At 55.8% G+C, this 18,061-nt stretch overlaps 1 protein-coding gene across 3 annotated transcripts in view; it reads right to left on the bottom strand.

Annotated features, from left to right (window-relative positions):
* The window catches only part of SCN4A (sodium voltage-gated channel alpha subunit 4), a 44,732-nt gene extending 26,671 nt beyond the window's left edge, over positions 1-18,061 (bottom strand). The window contains exons 1-10 of one of the 3 annotated variants that reach the window (XM_063354491.1): positions 17,932-18,061; positions 8,656-8,954; positions 8,223-8,341; positions 7,170-7,259; positions 6,363-6,491; positions 6,134-6,225; positions 4,140-4,448; positions 2,231-2,294; positions 1,631-1,772; positions 539-751 (exon numbers count right to left, since the gene is read on the bottom strand). In XM_063354491.1, the coding sequence (XP_063210561.1) occupies positions 539-751; positions 1,631-1,772; positions 2,231-2,294; positions 4,140-4,448; positions 6,134-6,225; positions 6,363-6,491; positions 7,170-7,259; positions 8,223-8,341; positions 8,656-8,954; positions 17,932-17,971 (1,497 nt within the window). In that variant the 5' untranslated portion in view covers positions 17,972-18,061. Of the gene's footprint in view, positions 1-538; positions 752-1,626; positions 1,773-2,230; positions 2,295-4,139; positions 4,449-6,133; positions 6,226-6,362; positions 6,492-7,169; positions 7,287-8,222; positions 8,342-8,655; positions 8,955-17,931 lie in introns of those variants that run through there. The other 2 variants (XM_063354489.1, XM_063354490.1) reach the window with 2 other exon arrangements.

The raw sequence follows: 18,061 nt of genomic DNA, 5'->3' as shown, positions 1-18,061 counted from the left end.
CCAGGTTAATATCTCGAATTTTTGATTCGGATGAGACCCTCAAAATAGTTACTCTCTACAACTCCCCAAAAGGAGGGTGTAGCTGGGGGCGGATTGGTCTCTTCTCCCAAACAACAAGCGATGGGACAAGAGGAAACAGCCTCAAGTTGCGCCAGGGGAGGTTTAGGATGGATATTAGGAGAAGTTCCTACACAGAAAGGGTTGTCAAGCATTGGAAGAGGCTGCCCAGGGAAGTGGTGGAGTTGCCATCCCTGGAGGGATTTAAAAGCCAGGCAGACGCGGTGCTGAGGGACATGGGTTAGTGGTGGATTGGGCCGTGTCGGGTTGATGGTTGGACTCGATGATCGGAAAGGTCCCTCCCAACCTTGATTATTCTACTGTTCTATCATTCTAATTATTATCTTTGCTTACTATGGACCAAACGGGGCTTATTCTTGGATTTTACATAAACAGAGTCACCACCACTCTTGTCGCTGCCTCCCCTTTTCTCCCCCTGTTCCTGAGGTCCCTCATTTTGGCCTCCACACTTTCCACCAACCATCCTCTCTTGCTCCTCCTGATGCTTCTTCAGCTGCTCCATGAGCTGCTGAAATTCCTCCTCCTTCTGCTGCTCCTCCAGCATCGTGGCGTCGTTTTGTTCTGCGTAAGCCATGGCCACCACCGCGAGGATGAGGTTGATGAGGTAGAAGGAACCAAGAAATATAACCACCACGAAGAAGATCATGTAGGTTTTCCCTGCTGCACGTAGCGTCTGTGGAAAGAGGAGGCACGGGCTGTCACACCACCTCAGCACAATATCGGTTTGGCGATGCTTCCGATGAAAGGTCTTGCACCAGGGCACCCTCCCGTTTGTGGTAGGCATACAATATTTTGCTCTCATCTTCCCCAAGGGCTGGTCATTGCCCACTTGACCTTTCTGCAGTCCATGGCATTGGGTGAACCTTGTGTGAAACAGCCAGAAGTCTCGGCAAACCCAGCCACGCTGCTGCGTGCTGTTTGGTAGCCCAAGGGCTGCAAGCGTGTATGGAGATGGGACCAGTATCTCATCAGAGACTCCCTTTGCTGTGGCAGGGGCTGATGTCTGTCAGCCCCCAACTTCATAGGTCTCACCCTTGGGCCAAGAGCGGTCCTTTTCTAACTCCAGATCTGGGCCTTATCATTTCCAGAGGACGCGTGTAGCCTTCAGGCATAGGCTTGCTTTTATCTAAACAGTCCCCGAACCCCGCTGGGATTTCATGGTGTCTGCAACTTCTCCCTAAAGGATGACTCAATCCAGGGCACAAGTGACTTGGCTTTCCCCCCTTCCCCTCTCCCTCAGCTCAAGCCGAAGAGGTACTAGAGGCTCCTGTAAATCCCCAATTTCCATGATACAGCTGAAGCAAGCCTGGGCTTTGCTCTGGAAAATGCTCTGCACTGCTCGGGTTGAGGAGCTAGATGGGACGGTGCCCCATCTCCGCTGACCCTGGTTAGAGCCATACATCATGGGACAAGGTCCCGCGACTTTCCACTCAACTGCCTTTTTCCATATCCTATGCCAGGGGCAGCATCAAAACAAAAGGAGAATTTGCACAAGGATAAAAATTCGCACCAAAGCCCCACCCCCACCCACAGGGGTCCCACGGGCACCTACCAGCTGGAAGAGGTTCTCCCAGAAGTCCTGCGTCATGAGGCGGAAGAGGGCCAGGAAAGCCCAGCTGAAGGTGTCGTAGCTGGTGTAGCCGTAGTTCGGGTTCCTCCCCGCCTTCATGCACTGGTACCCTTCAGGGCACTTCCTACCAAAGGAGCCGCGGGGGCAGCTGGTGTGAGCCCCCAGAGCTGCCCCTCCTGCACCCGCAGCGGAATGCTCCACCCCCGGAGGTGCTGAGATGCTTCAGCAGGACCAACCCCCAAAGCTGATACAGTCGGATGCCCGGACTGATCCCCCCCTCCAAGATGACACAGTCGGATGCCCGGACTGATCCCCCCCTCCAAGATGACACAGTCGGATGCCCGGACTGATCCCCCCCCAAGATGACACAGTTGGATGCCCGGACTGATACCCCCTCCAAGCTGATACAGTCGGGATTCCCGGACCATTCACCTGCACAGCCACGTTCCCAACCCCGGTCCTATCCCAACCCCGGTCCTATCCCAACCCAAGCATCAGTGTTCCCAACAGGCTGCGCTGGCTGCCTTGTCCCCTCCCGCGGTGCCAGAGGGGACCCCGGCTGCCAGCATGAGCTGCACTCACCCAGCGTCACTGCTGTTCCCGCAGAGCAGGGCGTCGAGCGCTCCCTCCAGAAAGTAGAAATTGGCTTTGCAGTTGGCGAAAGAACAAGACACACACACAAAAAAAAAAATATACATCGATTTGAAAATTTTTGGCAGCTCCTCGCTGTCAGGGAAATTCCCTGAATCCCCGCGTCAGGCGCTGGGTTATCTTCTCTCTGCTGACTTTGCTATTTGCATTGAACTACTTGGCACTAGCTCAGAGAGCTCATGGCTTCGTTTCACCGACCCAACTAGATGGCTCCCAAGCCCATAAAGAGCTCGGGAAACAGCCAGGTTGGCCGGGGTCAGGCATCCTGGGAAGGTGGGTTAATATCTGCTCAAAGGACCAGGGCCGGTCTGTTTTGCTGGGAAAATGTACAAAACAGTGGAGCGTTCCCAGGGAGCACCGAGCATGGGGGACTGCAGGGCTCCCAAAAAAGCCTGGGGAAACGGTCTGCTGCTGCTCCGTGGCCATCACCTTCCTCCTGCTGCTCCCATCCCAACCAGCTCCTACCTGGGTGGGGGAGTCCCCACCTGGGGTGGGGAAATCCACCCCACTCACAGACCGGGGGTCCTTAAAGCTCCTCCTTACATCTCGAGCACAGAATTGGAGCAGCAGGAGCTGCCAAGAAGCGGCACCACCGATCACCTGCCCCCAGGGACACACAGACGAGCACCTGGAGACACCCGCCCCAGGACATGGCAGAGGGCAGCTGGACCCCCATCCTGGGCATCACAGCCCTTCCGGGAGCCACGCAGGCATTTCTGGAGCTCCCTCAAAGCATCCCCGGCTCCGCCTGGCTTCTTGCCACCAGGCTTTTATTTAACCGACGTGGGCTCGTGGAGGAGACGCCCTGCTTGTGAAACTCCGGGCGACATGTTTTTTTGGCCCGGCCCCAATAGCTGTTAACCTGAATGCATGGCCGCAGGGTGCTGTTGCTATTTGCGCTGCACTCGTTAGATCCTATATATTGAATTTGCACCCCTACCAAGAAGCCTTCCTGTAATTAATGCCAGAGCTACTCGTACAGTCGGGCAAAGCAGCTCAGCCGAGACGTAACCCGACCTTCTGCTGAGCTCTGCTCAGTGCCCTAAATGAGACGTGAAACGTCCCCGCGGAGCATCCTGCCACTGCGCAGCTCTGCCAGGCAGGTTTTCTGAGATTTTTACATTTTCATGGAGTTTAAAAAAAAAAAACAAACAAACAACAAACCAAAGAAGAACAAAAAACCCACCACACTTTTTTGGACCAAACTTGTTACAAAGAAGGGGTTGGAAAGCAGCAAACTTGGAGACCTGTCTGAGGACCTGTGCTTGACCCCATCTCTCCCTCCTTCCCCTCCTCTCTGCTGTCACGGTGTTGCGTGCTTGCATGCAATGCTCCCTAGACACCACGGTACTTGGGGTAGGACCTAGCTATGATGGAACAGTGAAAGTGGGTGAGAAGTGTCATGCCTGCATCCTTCCCTCTGGTTTTCCACCCAAAGTCCCATCTGCTCCTGGAGGGTTTGGTCTCCCTGCTGCGACCAGCCAGATGGAGCAGCTGCTCACCAGCGTCCAGCACAAAAGCATCTCTTCCCACTAGCAAGTGGGAAGAGATGGAGACACTGGTTTGCCCAGGTCTCCCAATGGTGAAACCTTTCTGGAGGAGTTTAGCTTGCCCAGGTGGACTGCATTTCCCTGGCAAGGAGGATTTGATCCCGTCTGTCCACGCTGTGAGCATGCACGACCCTTTTTTCACCCACCGGTCACATCTCTCCCTGCAAAGCACCTCAACAGAAAGATCCATGGAAGCACACCATGCTGGTCTGACAGGGAAGAAGACCAAAGAAACTGAGGAGCAAACCAGAGCGACGGGTCAATGGAGAAGGGCATGCATGAGCGTTTACCTTCATCATTGATGTAGGCCTCGAAATCGAAGGTGCTGTTGCTGGTGAAGTTGCTGGTGAAGTTGCTGGTGATGCCGTCGGTGAAGTTGCCGTAGAGCGTTTCGTTGGCCAACGTGTCGTTGTCCAGCCCTAAGTCCCCCAGCAGGGTGTCATTGAGGGGGGGCCACCGCACGCACTTCTGCCGGAGGTTCCCCATGAAGAGCTGGAGACCAACGAGGGCGAACACGCTCAGGCAGAAGACGGTGAGGATCATGACGTCCGAGAGCTTCTTCACCGACTGGATCAGAGCCCCAACAATCGTCTTCAGCCCTAGGGGGGAGGTGTTACTACTGAGCTAATCCCTTGTTTGCTATTTGTGGAGAACGTGCTCTGGTGTTCCCAAAAGGTGCTGGATCTGCTGGGGACATGTGGTATCACCAAATTCACCCCATGTCCTCAGACCCCCAGCACTGTGCCCCATGTTCCTGGGCAGCATAAACCCTTCCCCCAAAATTGTCACCCTCACACCAGTGCCAGCCCAGCCTCCCCATGCCAACCTTAAGCTGGGTGTCACAAGCCAAAGCCCACCCCAGCCTGGCAGCCATCAATTACTTTTGGCTTTAAGTTTTGCCCAAATGCCAAAATCTGTCCTTTTTTTTTTTTGGCCCAAACCACTAGGGTAGACCACTTTGCTGTGGCACATGGAAAAGCTGTTTGCCAGCCCAGCTGGAAGATGCTGAGCACCACTCTCAGCTCCCGAAAAGCCTCTGTGGTCCAACACCCCCAACGTGCTGCTGTCCCGTGGGTGGTCAGGAGCTCAGATGGACCCTCCAGCCTGATCCCTTCAAGCTGGAGAAATCCCATCGTGTCTGAGCGAAGGTGACAAAGCGACATCTGCATTAAGCATCAGGATTAACTCATCTCTCCCCCCCAGCATCGCCGTTCCCTCCGCAGAAAAGGCTCGCCCACAGATCCTCGGAGAGCTTTTGACATGGAGGATGTTGTTCCTGTCACCCGAGGTCTACACGGCTGATGGGTGACGCTGGGACATCCTGACATTGATCTTAAAAGCAGCTCTGAGCACAGAGCTTTCTCACGCGGAGGCAGTTCTCTGATAACACATGATTTTTATCCCTGTCATTGTGCCAGTTTCCCCCCCCCCTCCTCCCCAAACTATTTAGGTAAAACCCTGTTCTCCAAGGGCTTCTCTATGTTGGGAAACTGCTGAGGAGCGCCGTTCTAAAACCGCTTATTTTTGCAACGGCTATTTCTGCAAAGCCTCTTGGGGGGATGTCATTCCAGCAAGAAGCATCAGCTTCTGTTTTCCTAAATGCAATTTTTAGCCTGTTTGAGAGAGGCAAGAAACATTCAAATATGAACCCTAAAGATCAGGAAACCGCAGGGACGCAAGAACGTGTTCACCACAAGAAATCATCATTTTCAGTTCAATCTCATGCTTCTTCAAGGGGTCTGACCCATCATTTCAGTGAGCTTGCACGAGGTGGTACCAAAGCAGGGCATTGAAACGGCATCAAATTTGGGAAACGGCCGCTAACACCACAGGCTGGATGTTTGGGGTGATGTTAAACACTCGCCACGCCGGCTCTTGCACTGTCACCCACCAAATATCTCAACCCTAGAACCAGAGCAGCAGTGGGGACAAACCTGAGTTTATGGCTCCAAGGACCAAACAAAGCGTATCGGTTTGTCGAGCCCATAAACACAAGTCCACTTAAGGCCTCTCCGAGGAGCCCTAAAAACACCACATCTGGCCCACCAGGAGCTTTCCCTGGCCAAACAACCGAGTGAGCACAGCTAATTTCAAGATGTAAAACCAGCAGGACCTGACCCAAAAGCTGAATTATGTGGAAAATTATTTATAAATATTGAATACCTTATTTCCTCTGTTTTCTCTTAGAGCTGTCAAAAGAACAAGGAATTGCTGTGAACCGTGGGAAAACCTGAGCTCGAGGAAGGGGAAGATACGGAGAGGAGACCCCTTCTTCACGTCTCACCTGGTATCACGGTGATGGTTTTCAAGGCACGGAGGACACGGAAGGTCCTGAGAGCAGAGATGTTCCCCAGGTCCACGAACTCGGTAATGTAGCTGCAGGACAGGAGAGGAAAGAGCTTCAAGGGCTTTGCCGGGCACCCACCTCCTGTTTCTCAGCCTTCCTCCCCAGGGTTCCCTCCCTGGGTGCAGGGGTCAGACCTCCTGTCCTCCCCCCATCCCACCAAACTCACGCCATGGAGATGACCATGAAGTCCAGCCAATTCCACGGGTCACGCAGGAATGTGAAGTCGTCGATGCAGAAGCCTCTCGACAGTATCTTGATGAGGGACTCGAAGGTGTATATCCCAGTGAAGGTGTATCTGAAACGGGAACGGTGACTGAGGGGATGCTCACCGGGGTCCAAGGGCCAGCTCACGATGAGGTTTTGTCCCCCCATGGGACCATTTTGGGAAGCTGAGTTTGGGGGGACCCGGGCTGATGGGTTCTTGGGGTGCTTCAGCACTGGGGGAGGTTTTCACCTCACCTTGTAAGGAAAGTTGGGACATTTTGATGTACCAATCCCTTTGGTGACTATTCTACAACACCTCTGATCCCTGCTGATGTCCCACACCACCATGTTCTCTGTAAAACCCAGCTGAGACCTGATTGTGCAGAACCACAGCAGAAAATGCTGGATTTTCCCCTCTCACCTGGGGCTGGTTGTCCATACTCCTTGGACTGGAGAATCTGCTCAGCCTCTCCAGACTATCACTGTTGACCTGACCCGACCTGCTCTGCAGTTGTCTCCTGTCACAGGGACCCCACCAGATTTTGGGCAGCCCTGAAACGCTCCCACTCTTTGCAATGCCTAATGCAGAGCATGGACATCCCTCCTGAGATCAAGAGGGCCACCAGCACCTCCCAGTGATGCCTCTCCTCCTCTGAAGGGTGCCTGGATCCCGACATCCCTCTCTCAGACTTGGTCCTGTCCCTCCTGAGGACGGCCAAGCTGGGATGGCCCCCATGGCCGGGGGAGGTCACAGGAGGAAGAAACTTACTCCACGTTCTTGGACCACGCCGGGGGGTTGCTCAGCGTCATAAACACGCAGTTGGTTAAAATCGTGATCATGATGAACATGCTGAATAATTTAAAACCTGGTCAAGGAGAAATGCTGCGGCTGTTGCCTAGATTCCCCCCTTCACACGGTTATGAAGCCAAGCACCCCTACTCCTCTCGTCCTGGCTCCCACCTTGGTCCCATGCCCTGGCCTACTCCTCCTGCGGCTCTCTCCCAGCTCAGTCCTGTGGTCACGCTTTCCCGGTAGTCCCCCTGCTCCCGTGCACGGTCCTGGCCCCTGCCCTCCCTTTCTGCTCCCCTCCCCGTCTCTATGGTGCTGGCTCTGCCTCCCTTCTTGTCCCCTGTGCTCCTTCCTCTCCATCACCCCATGATACAGCGTTCCCCACTTGTCTTTCCCTCTGCCACAAACATCCCCCCTTTTTCCTCCTCCCTCCAGGCCACCAAACCCTCCTGCCACCAGAGTTATTCTGGGATCACTTCCCACCCATCCTAGTGCTCCTTTTGCTCTTGGGGTCCTTTCCTGTCTTTCCATCTCTGCTTGTCTCACATCAAAAGTTCAAAGTTGCCTCCTCCCCTGTACTCCAATGTCATGGTTCCTCTGCCTTCCTTCTCCCAAAGCATCCGTTAAGCTCCTTCACCCACTTGCCAGACGGGACAGGATCCTCTGACCTGTAAATATTTTCCTTCCTTTCCAAGTGTCTCCAGTCCTCAGAGACCTTGAGCCTCTTCCTAGGAAGCTCCAACACTTAGGTTTCTTCCCTTCTCCAACCAAACTGATTCCTCCCTTCTTCAACCAAGACTGAGCTCTTGGTGCCACCAATGTGCCTGAAGCGTCCAAACACCTACTCCTTGGGAAGGGACCAAAGCACTGGGATGGCTGGGCAGTGAGTCCTGACCATAGTGGCGGCCAGCCCAGAAGATTTGCTCCACACCATCATGAAACACTTCTCTCAGCCCTCTCCCAGGGCTGTTCTCACTCTGAGCACCAGGGTTTGACCTGGCCATGGAGCAGCACCACAGAGGGCAAGGATATGAATGGATAAGCACTTTGATGGCTCCTCTGCGGATGGGGTGGAAGGGCCCCAGCATGTAGAGGGCAGGGGTTGCCGAGAAGCGGAAGATGGACTTCCCTTTGTTGAGGACTATGAATGTCTGTGGAGAAAAGAGAGAAGGAAGATGGGTTAGCCTTTCTGCACACGCCTGAAACACCCATGGATCAAGTGCTGCCATTAGAGGTAGGACCTCTTTGCATGCTTTGGGTCTCCAAAGGCTCGAGACTTTGCTAAGGAACAGATGCTCTGCTTTGGAGAAGCAACCACAGAAGTCTGGGGCTGTGGATCGCCAAGATGGGCTCATGTGAGAGCCTGGGACATGGTGCAAAGAAGAAGATGGTCCATGCTTTGGTCTTTTTCTTGGGACTTACATCTAATGCCAAGTCTACCCATGGGCTAAGCTGTGTCCCTCACCTTCTTATCCTTGTAGAAAGGGTCCAGGTCCTCCAGTGGAGTCCCTATGAGCTCCGGCGGTGGGTCACCATAGATGAGGGGCAGGTTCTTGCCAGCTTCCAGGTCGCTGCTGGGCTTGATCTCCTCTTCCTCGGGCAGCTCAACTTGCTGCCGCTTTAGCTTGAGTGCCTCTGCCTCGGCAATGCGCTGCTCGATGGCAGCCAGCGAGGCAGGGGTGAAGGGGCGGAGGTTCTCGGGGCCCGGGATGTGCGGCAGGCCGGCCATCCTCTCATTCTGCTTCCGGGACGCCTTCACCCAGCCTGCTGGGGAGAGGGGGGCTGAGAAGGCAATGCCAGCCGGTGCCGTTTTGGGGCATTTTTTGCTCAGCCCTTGAAGCCGGGTGATGGCAGGATCTCGGTGGGCTTTTGCAAACGGGTCTATTGCAGAAATATTGAACTTGCAAGAAAGGTTATCACGCATGGATCGCTTGCGGATGGAGCACCCCCTGTGCTCCTTCTCCTCTCAGACCCCCATTCAGCCCCCCAGCAAAAAGAACCATCAGGTTGAGCACCATATGAGCCGAGCAGTTGGTGTCCCCGGCCCCAGGTGGCTGTTGTTAGACACGCCATTTCACAACCTAGACAGGGTTGTTCAACAAAACACAACACCTCCGGCGTCAGTGGCACCGCTCCAGCTGTCTCCCCTTTGCAATATGTCGCAGGGCATGGACAGCTTTCCTCCCGCACCTTGCGCCAGCAACGCGGGGTGCTCAAAGCAAGAGGTTCCTCAGCCAGAGGAGCTCGGTCCTGTAGGAAACACGAGTAACCTGCAGTGCCGGATGGCTCTGCTCCCCAGAGGAAGGGGTTAAAGCCTTATCTTGAACCAAAAAGCAAGGCAATAATGACACTTTCTAATGTTACAGGGATCAGGATGACTCCCCAGACAGGAATAGGATGGGCCATTTGGGAGAGATAAGAGTGGCTCCACTGAGCAGCAAAGCAACAAAAAGGGTTGGAGAGAACAAAGCGGGGACCAGACGGGTGACTGAACCCGGCGGAACAAGCTGCCATGCCCTGAGGGAGGCTGAAACCCCCGGCCAAGGCTTCCTAGACACCAGAGAGGTTCTTTCTTTGAGTAATCTTGCCTCAGCTTCCCCTCCATACCTGTTCGACCCCCAAACATCAGCTTGTGTCAGAGACGAGCCCAATATTCCGCACCGCTTGATCCCGCTTTGCGGGGATACTGGGATAGAGGCACCTCTGTACCTCCCCCTCCCCAAAAACCGGCATCCCACTGGCAAGCAGCGACTCCTCTGTGCACCAAAACTTTACGTGATGCTGCTGAAAAAGCTTTAGGATCGATACTCCCGACAGCCCCAGCCCTGCCGCGCTGAGAGCTGGAAACCTTCAGCCCTTTGTAATTTAGGAGAACTGGACATTTATAACCCTGATGGGAAGAGCGACTCCGGGCGCGCAACGGTATCGGCACGTTCCGATGGTGATTATAAAACCAAGTGATAAAAGCAGCGGCAAAAGGGAGGTATCGATTTCGAGCAGGGCAGGATAACTGCGTTTTAGAAACCACCGCGCTCCCTCGCTATCGCCGCCGAATTGACTCTCGGTGGGCAAAATGGATTTTCTTCTGCCAAGGGCAGCAGCACACCGGTGTGGGGGTATTACTGCTCACACACACACACCCCTCCTCATCGTTTCCAGCCCCAGGGATGATGCAGGGACCGGCCCCCCCCCGGCAGAAACCATCTCCATCACAGCGTTTGAACAGCCCCTTCGTGGCTCCAGCACCAGGGCTTTGATACGCGATCAAAAGGCAGCTGGTAGAGGGATGGCAGCAACTTGCTGCCATTTGGAACGGGGCAAGCTTTAAAAAAAAAAAAAAAATAAAAATAATCAAGTGGCAAGAGCACCACTTTTTGTAGTTAAACCTGTTTTAGAAGCGGGAGAGTTTTGTCCTTGCTGAACAGGGCTGTCTAATCGGATTAACTGAGTCGCAGCACTGCAAAGTGGAGTCTGGCACTGCCTAAAAACCAGCTTCTGGCCCAAATTGCTGCAAAACAGAGAGCCTGGAGCAGCCGCCCCAGGGGGGCGCAGCCCCGTCTCACCCCAGGCCCGCTGCACCCCGAAGGTGGGACCTCAAAGGAAGCAAAAAGGGAAATTTTTGCCACCACACGTCCCCGCGAGGGGACAGTGGCCACGGCAGCGGGTCAGCAGGGCACCACCGTTGCTTCTTCTCATCCAGTTATTCTGGATTTACACCCATTTCACACTCCACTTGAGCGGCTCTGGAATCCTGCCCGTTGCATTCCCTCGATACCAGCGGCTTCGAAGCTCCAGCCGAAAAGCACGGGGCTGCGTCTGGCTCTCTCGCCCCCAGTCCCACGGGGGATGCAGTGATGCGCGCACAAGCAGGACCCACAGCACCCATGGAGGGGGGACCAACCCACCCCATCTCCTGGGGACTCCGAGAACTTACAGGAGCTCAATTTCCCTGGAAATGGGGTTTTGCAGAGCTTTTAGGGCAAGTGCGCGCTGTGGGCCACGCCAGCGCCCCGTCGGGCTCCAGCCCCTTCCACGCTGCTCTCCGAGGCTTCAATGCATGGGGTGCGGCATGGTCCGGGTCTTCTCCGGAGCCTCCCGCTGGGTGCTGCCCCTCCAAACCCCCCAGCAATGCCCTGTCCCCGCTTGCTGCGGTCCCGGCGGAGGTGGCTGTGCTGGTGCCAGCTCCCACCAGCGATCACCGCAGGAGTCAAGTTTCTCCAGCCCCATGACTCTGCTCATTCCTGCCCCGGCAGGAGCGAGCGCAGGAGGAGAGCTCGAGCGAGAAGCACCGGCTTTGCTTTCGGCCTGTGTCCCCTCTTCCTCTGGCTGGGCTGAAGCCACCGTGCCGTGCCACGCTGGTCCGGCTGCCGATGGAGCAGCCCTTGGCAGCCCCAGGGGTTGATGCTAAGTGCTGGCAGCTCTGCCCAAGGCTAAACAGGGGGTTCCTCAAAGGGGATGTTGCCCTTTGGAAATTATTTGTGGGGTTTTTTTGGTTTTTTTTGGGGGGGTCTTTTGCAGCGTCTGGTCCTGCTCTGACCCCTTCGCGGCCACCCAGGGATAGAGGGATGAGCCCAGGGAGCAGGATCAGGACTTAAGCCTATATCCCAGTCCCACACACTGCAGCCCTGGAGCCATCAGCATCTCTGGTCGACCGCTGCTTCCCAAAAGAGAAGGGGCCAAGAGCCAAATGCAGGCTCTGTGGGGGATCCAGCTGAACACCCCTCTCCCCCCGCAGCGTGCCCAGTTCCCACACCAGCGTGTGGGCGGGAGACGGCCGTGTCCCACCACCCCAAGTGAAGCAGCTCCCCCTGGGACCAGCCACCTTCCGCCGCCGGGACGGGGCGAACAGCCCCTCTGCTGCCGGCCCGGCACATTTATAGCAGCTGCTATAAATAACCGAGATCAAACTCTTTGCGCCTCCGATAGGTAAAAGCAGTTCAGGCGCAGTAACAGGTGCTGCCCCTGGCATGAGTCGCCCGGTGGGGCTCAGCCCCAGCTCTCCCCAGGACATGGGTCCCCCCAGAACCCCTTATTAAAGGCAGACTCTCGCCCCATCGGCTTTCATGCTAAGAATTTAACAGTTGGACTCAATGGTCCTAAAGATCTTTCCCAACCTTAATGACTCTAGGATTAAATTAGTCACTTAAAACATCTCCGCAAAGCTCTGATCTGCTATTTATTGCCTTCGTAGATTTTGGACTCCCAGCTAAGCCGGATAACTCCGTTTTTACTGTGACACACTTGAGCTGTTGCTTTTGGACACACTGCCCATGTCCGACACCTTGGCACGCCACGGATGAGCATCTCCCCAGCTTCTCCCCATGGATGAGTGCTCCCCAGCTCAGCATCATCAATTCCCAGCAGGCAACTGGGAGCAGCTCCCTGCTTAGGAGCCCACGGCCTTCACTTTGATAGAAATTCAGTTTCCTCTGATATATTTTTTTTGCTGCTCTGAGGCCACACAAATGAATCAGCCTCCAAAATCACAAGAGCGGGTTGGAAGCTACCAGAGATGCTGCGTAATACGTTCTCTATAATCAGGACAGACGGAAGGGCGACAGGGTCCTGTCTGAGACAGCTTGGAGAGCCACCCCATCCAGAATTGGCACCTCATCCCTGCACAGAAAATAACCTCCCGTGGGCTGAGGAAGAGGGGGAAGGACTTTCTTGGCCGCGGTGCGCAGACATGTGGCTGTAAGGGACACGGGGTGGCCAGGGCCTCCCCCCATCCTTCTGGCCCATGGAGGTGCACAGTTCAGCCCATCACCCAGGCGCCGGGGCTCTGCTCCTCCCTTCCCAGGGCATTGCTCCCCAGCAACGCTCCCCCAGCCTGGAAAGCCCAGAGAGATGCAACTGTTCCCTCACCGTACTCAGGGCTGGGTTAACAGAGACAGGTATAACTGGGGTGTCTCAAGTGAAGACATGCTGCCCCTGAGATCTCTCAGCTCTACGGACACCCGGAACACGGAGACAGCAGTGGGACCCTCTGAGTATCTGCAGTGGCGCAGCAAGACCGCCCACCACATCTTGAGGAGCTGCCACCTGCAAGCCTGCCCTCAAAATTCATCCTCTTAACAGGAGACACTCTGGAAAGACCCTAGAAGAGGCCGACAGGGACACGAGTCCAAGACAGAAAACAACCCGAGTGGTCACCAGCAAGTGTAAAGCAGCTTCACTCACCAAGGACCAGCAGAGCCAGATGATGCTCAGCCAAGAGCTCGCGGTGTGCGGCGCAGGGCGGGTGCCCTGCAGCAGGGATTAGCGTGGAAACCACGCGCTCGTGCCCCAAAGCCCGTGAAGAGCCAGCTCTGGGACAGCCGGTGCCAGGGAAGCCAGGGCTGGCCCGCACGCTCATAGCTACGAGTTAATGCCGGGGGAGATAAGCTGGCACCAAGCAGCTCAAAAGCTCTGGAAACCAGACCTTGTTTGCACGCACAACCCAAGCCCATCACAGCGCACCGAAAGCACAATCCTGCAGCACCCACTCCCTGCACCCCAAATCCTCCTGGGACACGCCACCTCCACCCAAACCAGCACCTAGAGGCTGACGGCACACAGGGCAACCCAACCCTCTCCATCCCTCCCTTATTTATCCCCCAAGGACACCCAGGGTGGGGCAGGATGGTGCAACGGGGACCAGCTGGGACCTCAGGGTTTGGGGATGAGTCACAGCTCAGGGATGGGTGCTCAGTCATGTGCATCGCCAGCGCTGCTACAAACACCATCCATCCTCCACGCTGCCGGTCCCCGAGGCAGCCTCTCGCTCGCCCAGGAGATGCCATGGGTCTCGCTCTCCCAACCCTGCCACTTCCCCCCTGAACCGTCCCCCCCCACCACAGCAGGTTCCCCCTCCACCCCTGTACACGTTAAATAGGTTTTAAAAACCAAACCCACGTGGGCTGGGAGACCTGCTGCCAGGAGAATGTGTATTTGGTTCAAACCCAGCCCAAGAACGTGGCCACTCGGAGCGGTCAGGACAGCGTTCACATGTCCACAGAGGACGGGGAGCGTTATGGGGATGAGAAAGCTCCTCCTTGTCTAGAGGAGGCCCCGGAGATGCTGGGAGGGCTGGAGCCCCTCTGCTGTGGGGACAGGCTGAGAGAGCTGGGGGGGTTCAGCCTGGGGAAGAGAAGGCTCCGGGGAGACCTTGGAGCCCCTTCCAGTCCCTAAAGGGGCTCCAGGAAAGCTGGGGAGGGACTCTGGATCAGGGAGGGGAGCCATGGGACGAGGGGGAAGGGTTTTAAACTGGAAGAGGGGAGATTTAGGTTAGAGATTAGGAAGAAATGTTTCCCTCTGAGGGTGGTGAGCCCCTGGCCCAGGTTGCCCAGAGAAGCTGTGGCTGCCCCATCCCTGGAGGGGTTCAAGGCCAGGTTGGCCGGGGCTTGGAGCAACCTGGGCTGGTGGGAGGTGTCCCTGCCCAGGGCAGGGGGTGGAATGAGATGATCTTCAAGGTCCCTTCCCACCCAAACCATCCTGTGATTCTATGATAAATAGCATTGTCCTTATCCCCTCTGCATTTCCCACCTCCGTACACCCAGTACTCAGTGGTGGGACCATGGTGGGAAGGAGAATGAGCAGGGCCAAATCCTGCCACCGTACCCAGCAAGGGACCCCAAACAGCCCCAAACCCCACCGGGTGGAGGCTGCGACGCCGGAGGCAATGTCACCCTGGTGCTGTGGTGGCAATGCCATCCGCTGCCGTGGGTTTTGTTTGAGCTTCGGGATATTTGGCTTTTCTTGCGACGCTTAAGTGCACCCTGCTTTGTCGTAAAGTCTGATAGTGGTAGAAAAAAAAAACCCTTCCGGCGTGGTCCTATGGATGTCACGTCGCAAAGAAAGTCCTACGGGGTGTTTATTTCCTGCTGTGTTTTCCCCAGGTTTTGGAAAAAAAAAAAAAAAAAAGGAAGTGGGGAAATTGAAAAAAAAAAAATCTACTGTGAAATGTTTTGGGTTTTTTTCTGCCCACAAATAGCACAGGGGGTGGAGAGAGAGCGGCTTGAAGTCATGCACACGGGTGATTTAACGCGCAGGGCCTGGAGCTGCATGAGCGTCTTCGAGATTATATGAGTTTCTAGTGGTAACTGGGATAAACACCCTTCAGTTGTGCCAGACAAAATTAGCAATTTTATAAACAAGTTTATGTCCCTTTCAGTCACGCGATAATGTGCTATTTAAGAGTCTGATGTTTACTATCCCCAGATATATGGTTGTCCCCAAATGCTTTGCTGTAACTACATGACAAAGGCTATCCGGAAAGACACGCGAAATTTCCAAAAATCTTCTTCTGCAAATAAACACCTCTTACGGCGCTGCCGTGGGACGCCGGAGCTCCGCCACCGCGGCGGTGCCGAGCCCACCGTAAACTCGCTCTGGTTTTTTTTGGCGGCTCTTTTTCAAAGGGAGCTGGGGCTAAAGTTTCACGAAAAGAAAATAACACCGGGGAAAAAAAAATAAATAAAAAAATTAAGAGGCAGTCAACCCGATCCTTTTCCCACTCTATTTTCAAATGGCGGTGGGCTTGGAAGACTCTTTTAAGAGCGAGGAAAAAAAATTAATTCTTCATTTTCCAGCATTAGCCTTTTGAATTAATGAGTTTTTTAAGCTCCTGGCTGGGAAGTCCCATGGGCTGTGTGGCTCAAACACCAGCCTCTCGCCCACCAAGCCTGGCCGGCACCGCTGGCTCCCGTTAGTGACATGTCCCCCCCCGTGCCGACTCCTGTCACCACCGTGGTTTTTTACCCTCCTCTTGGTGTATTTTGTTCCTTTGCCTGAAGCGTGGCCCAAGCCAACTGTACTGGCCGGAATGCAGGATGCTTCCAAGCAGCATCCATCATCCCAGGGACCCGGGGGAAGCTACGCTACGCTACCTGCGATCGCCTGATGGCGAGCAAAAGGGATGGTGTGTCGAAAGCCCTTGGAGAAAAATGCCAGAGCAAGCCCAGGGCTGGCGGATGCCTTTCCCCAGCCAGACCGGGGGGACTGAGAAGCTCTTCAGGTGCCATCGTGGTCCCCCAGGTTGGTCCAGCCCAGCCAAGGTCACTCATCGCGTGTCACCCACAGCACCAGCGATGCTGGCACGGTCGCATGGGCCAAATGCTTGATTTTAAGGCCACGTTGAATGAGTTCGCTGCTATGGGAACGACGCTGCTTCGCTGCTTTCCGCCTGCAGGACGCTGCCTTTCTCGAGCAGAACAAGAGGAGGTCTCCAAAGGCTCTCCGGCCCCTTTTCTGCGACGCGATGCATCTCCCACCCCCTGCCTTGCGATGCACTTTGGGACAAGGACACCCGCCAGCCGAGGGCTGTGCCGGTGCTCGGGGGATTTACGCGGAGGAGGAGAAGGACGTGATGCCCAATCCCGTGTCTCACGGCCCTTTGCAGCAGCACCTTCAGCCGGGTCCCACCGCGATGGGTGCCAGGCAAGGGGCTGCTCCCTTCCCCAGCTCCTTGCAAAGACGGGGCCGAGCCTGGGCCATCGCTGCCTGCCTTTGGAGAGCCGAATCCGTGACGCTGAACACGCTAAGGGGGCACCAGCCCCCCTCCACCACATAAACCGCTGACCCCTCCAAAATACATCCCCTGCAGAGGTGCCTCCACTCCTGCCACCGGCATCGTAAGCGGGGTGGAAATTAATTTTACGCAATTCGCTGGTCGTTGTTGGCCTGAACTTACTCAAACGCCGGCCCTTCAATGCCTGTTTGCCCTACCAAGGGTACCTCCATGTGCTTAAGGCGGGGGGTGGCGTGCATAGGCTGGAAGCTGTGAAGTCCTCAGATACTCTCCTGGGCCACAAATGGAAATAGGAGGTTGCAACATCCTGCAGCAACGCGCTAACCCCCTCCTGCCCGGAGCTGGAGGATGCGGCGGGGGGTACGAGCCCATCCCCACCTCCTTTGTGTCCCCCCGCTATCCCTACCGACCCCCGGGAGGGGATTGCTGGAAAGGGGACACCAGGGCGGACGGCTGCTTGGGTTTATTCTGGGGGGATTTTGGCTGCGGTGGAGGTTCGGGCAGGCGGGGAAGGGTTAAAGCAGGGACCCTGCGCTTGCCCACTGCCCACTGCCTGCGCTCCGGTGTCATCCAGTGCTCCCACTCCTCCTGGAAAAGATCTGAGAGGGGATGGCTGGGGGAAGGGAGGATGGCGTGGGGCCATCACGACCTGCTACCTGCCATGGGGTCCCCCGGCCTCGGGGAGAATGGGAGGACAGCGATGCAGCCACCTCCGAGGGATGCCAGGAGAGACACCGCGGGGATCACCATAGGGATCCCCAACCCGGGAGCAGATCCCGGACCTGATGCTCCCGCGGGATTGGCAATATCGAGGCCCCGGCAGCATCCCAGGGTTGGAGGATGCCCGTTTTCCCATGGCAGCCTCTGTACCCCTGTACCCCACACAGGACACCACGCAAACCAGGACCAACGTGGGGCACCTGCGGCCAGCACAGCCCACCCCATGCCCAGCTCCAGGCGCTGAGCCCCGCACTCCGCTCTTGCCTTCCAGCTCCCCAGGGATCATTCAGATCCATTTGGATCTGGATAAGGGGGACTCGGCGATGTTCCCAAGGGCTGTATAAATAACCAAGGAAGGAGGGAGACGGATAAACAGACAGGCGCAGAAGCTGAGCACCCTTCCCAGCATCTCCGGAGGCTACGGCTGGGATCTTTGCCCTCAGAACTCCCCAAAGGATCCGCCACCTTCTGCTTCCTCCCCTCCATATAAATGACCTCATTAGTCCAACTTGCCGAAAATGATCCTCAAAAATGATCCTCGACGCCTCATCATTACCGGCAGCCAGCTCACTCTCCTACCCCTAGATCCAGCAAGTTTCCCTGAGGGAAGACGGAGCTGCCGGAGCGGTTCCACGGGGCCCTT

The sequence above is a fragment of the Chroicocephalus ridibundus genome, chromosome 17, assembly GCF_963924245.1.
Source record: "Chroicocephalus ridibundus chromosome 17, bChrRid1.1, whole genome shotgun sequence".
Classification (NCBI taxonomy): Eukaryota; Metazoa; Chordata; class Aves; order Charadriiformes; family Laridae; genus Chroicocephalus; species Chroicocephalus ridibundus.
Note: the sequence above shows the minus strand (reverse complement) of the source record. Positions and strands in the feature narration are given on the sequence as shown.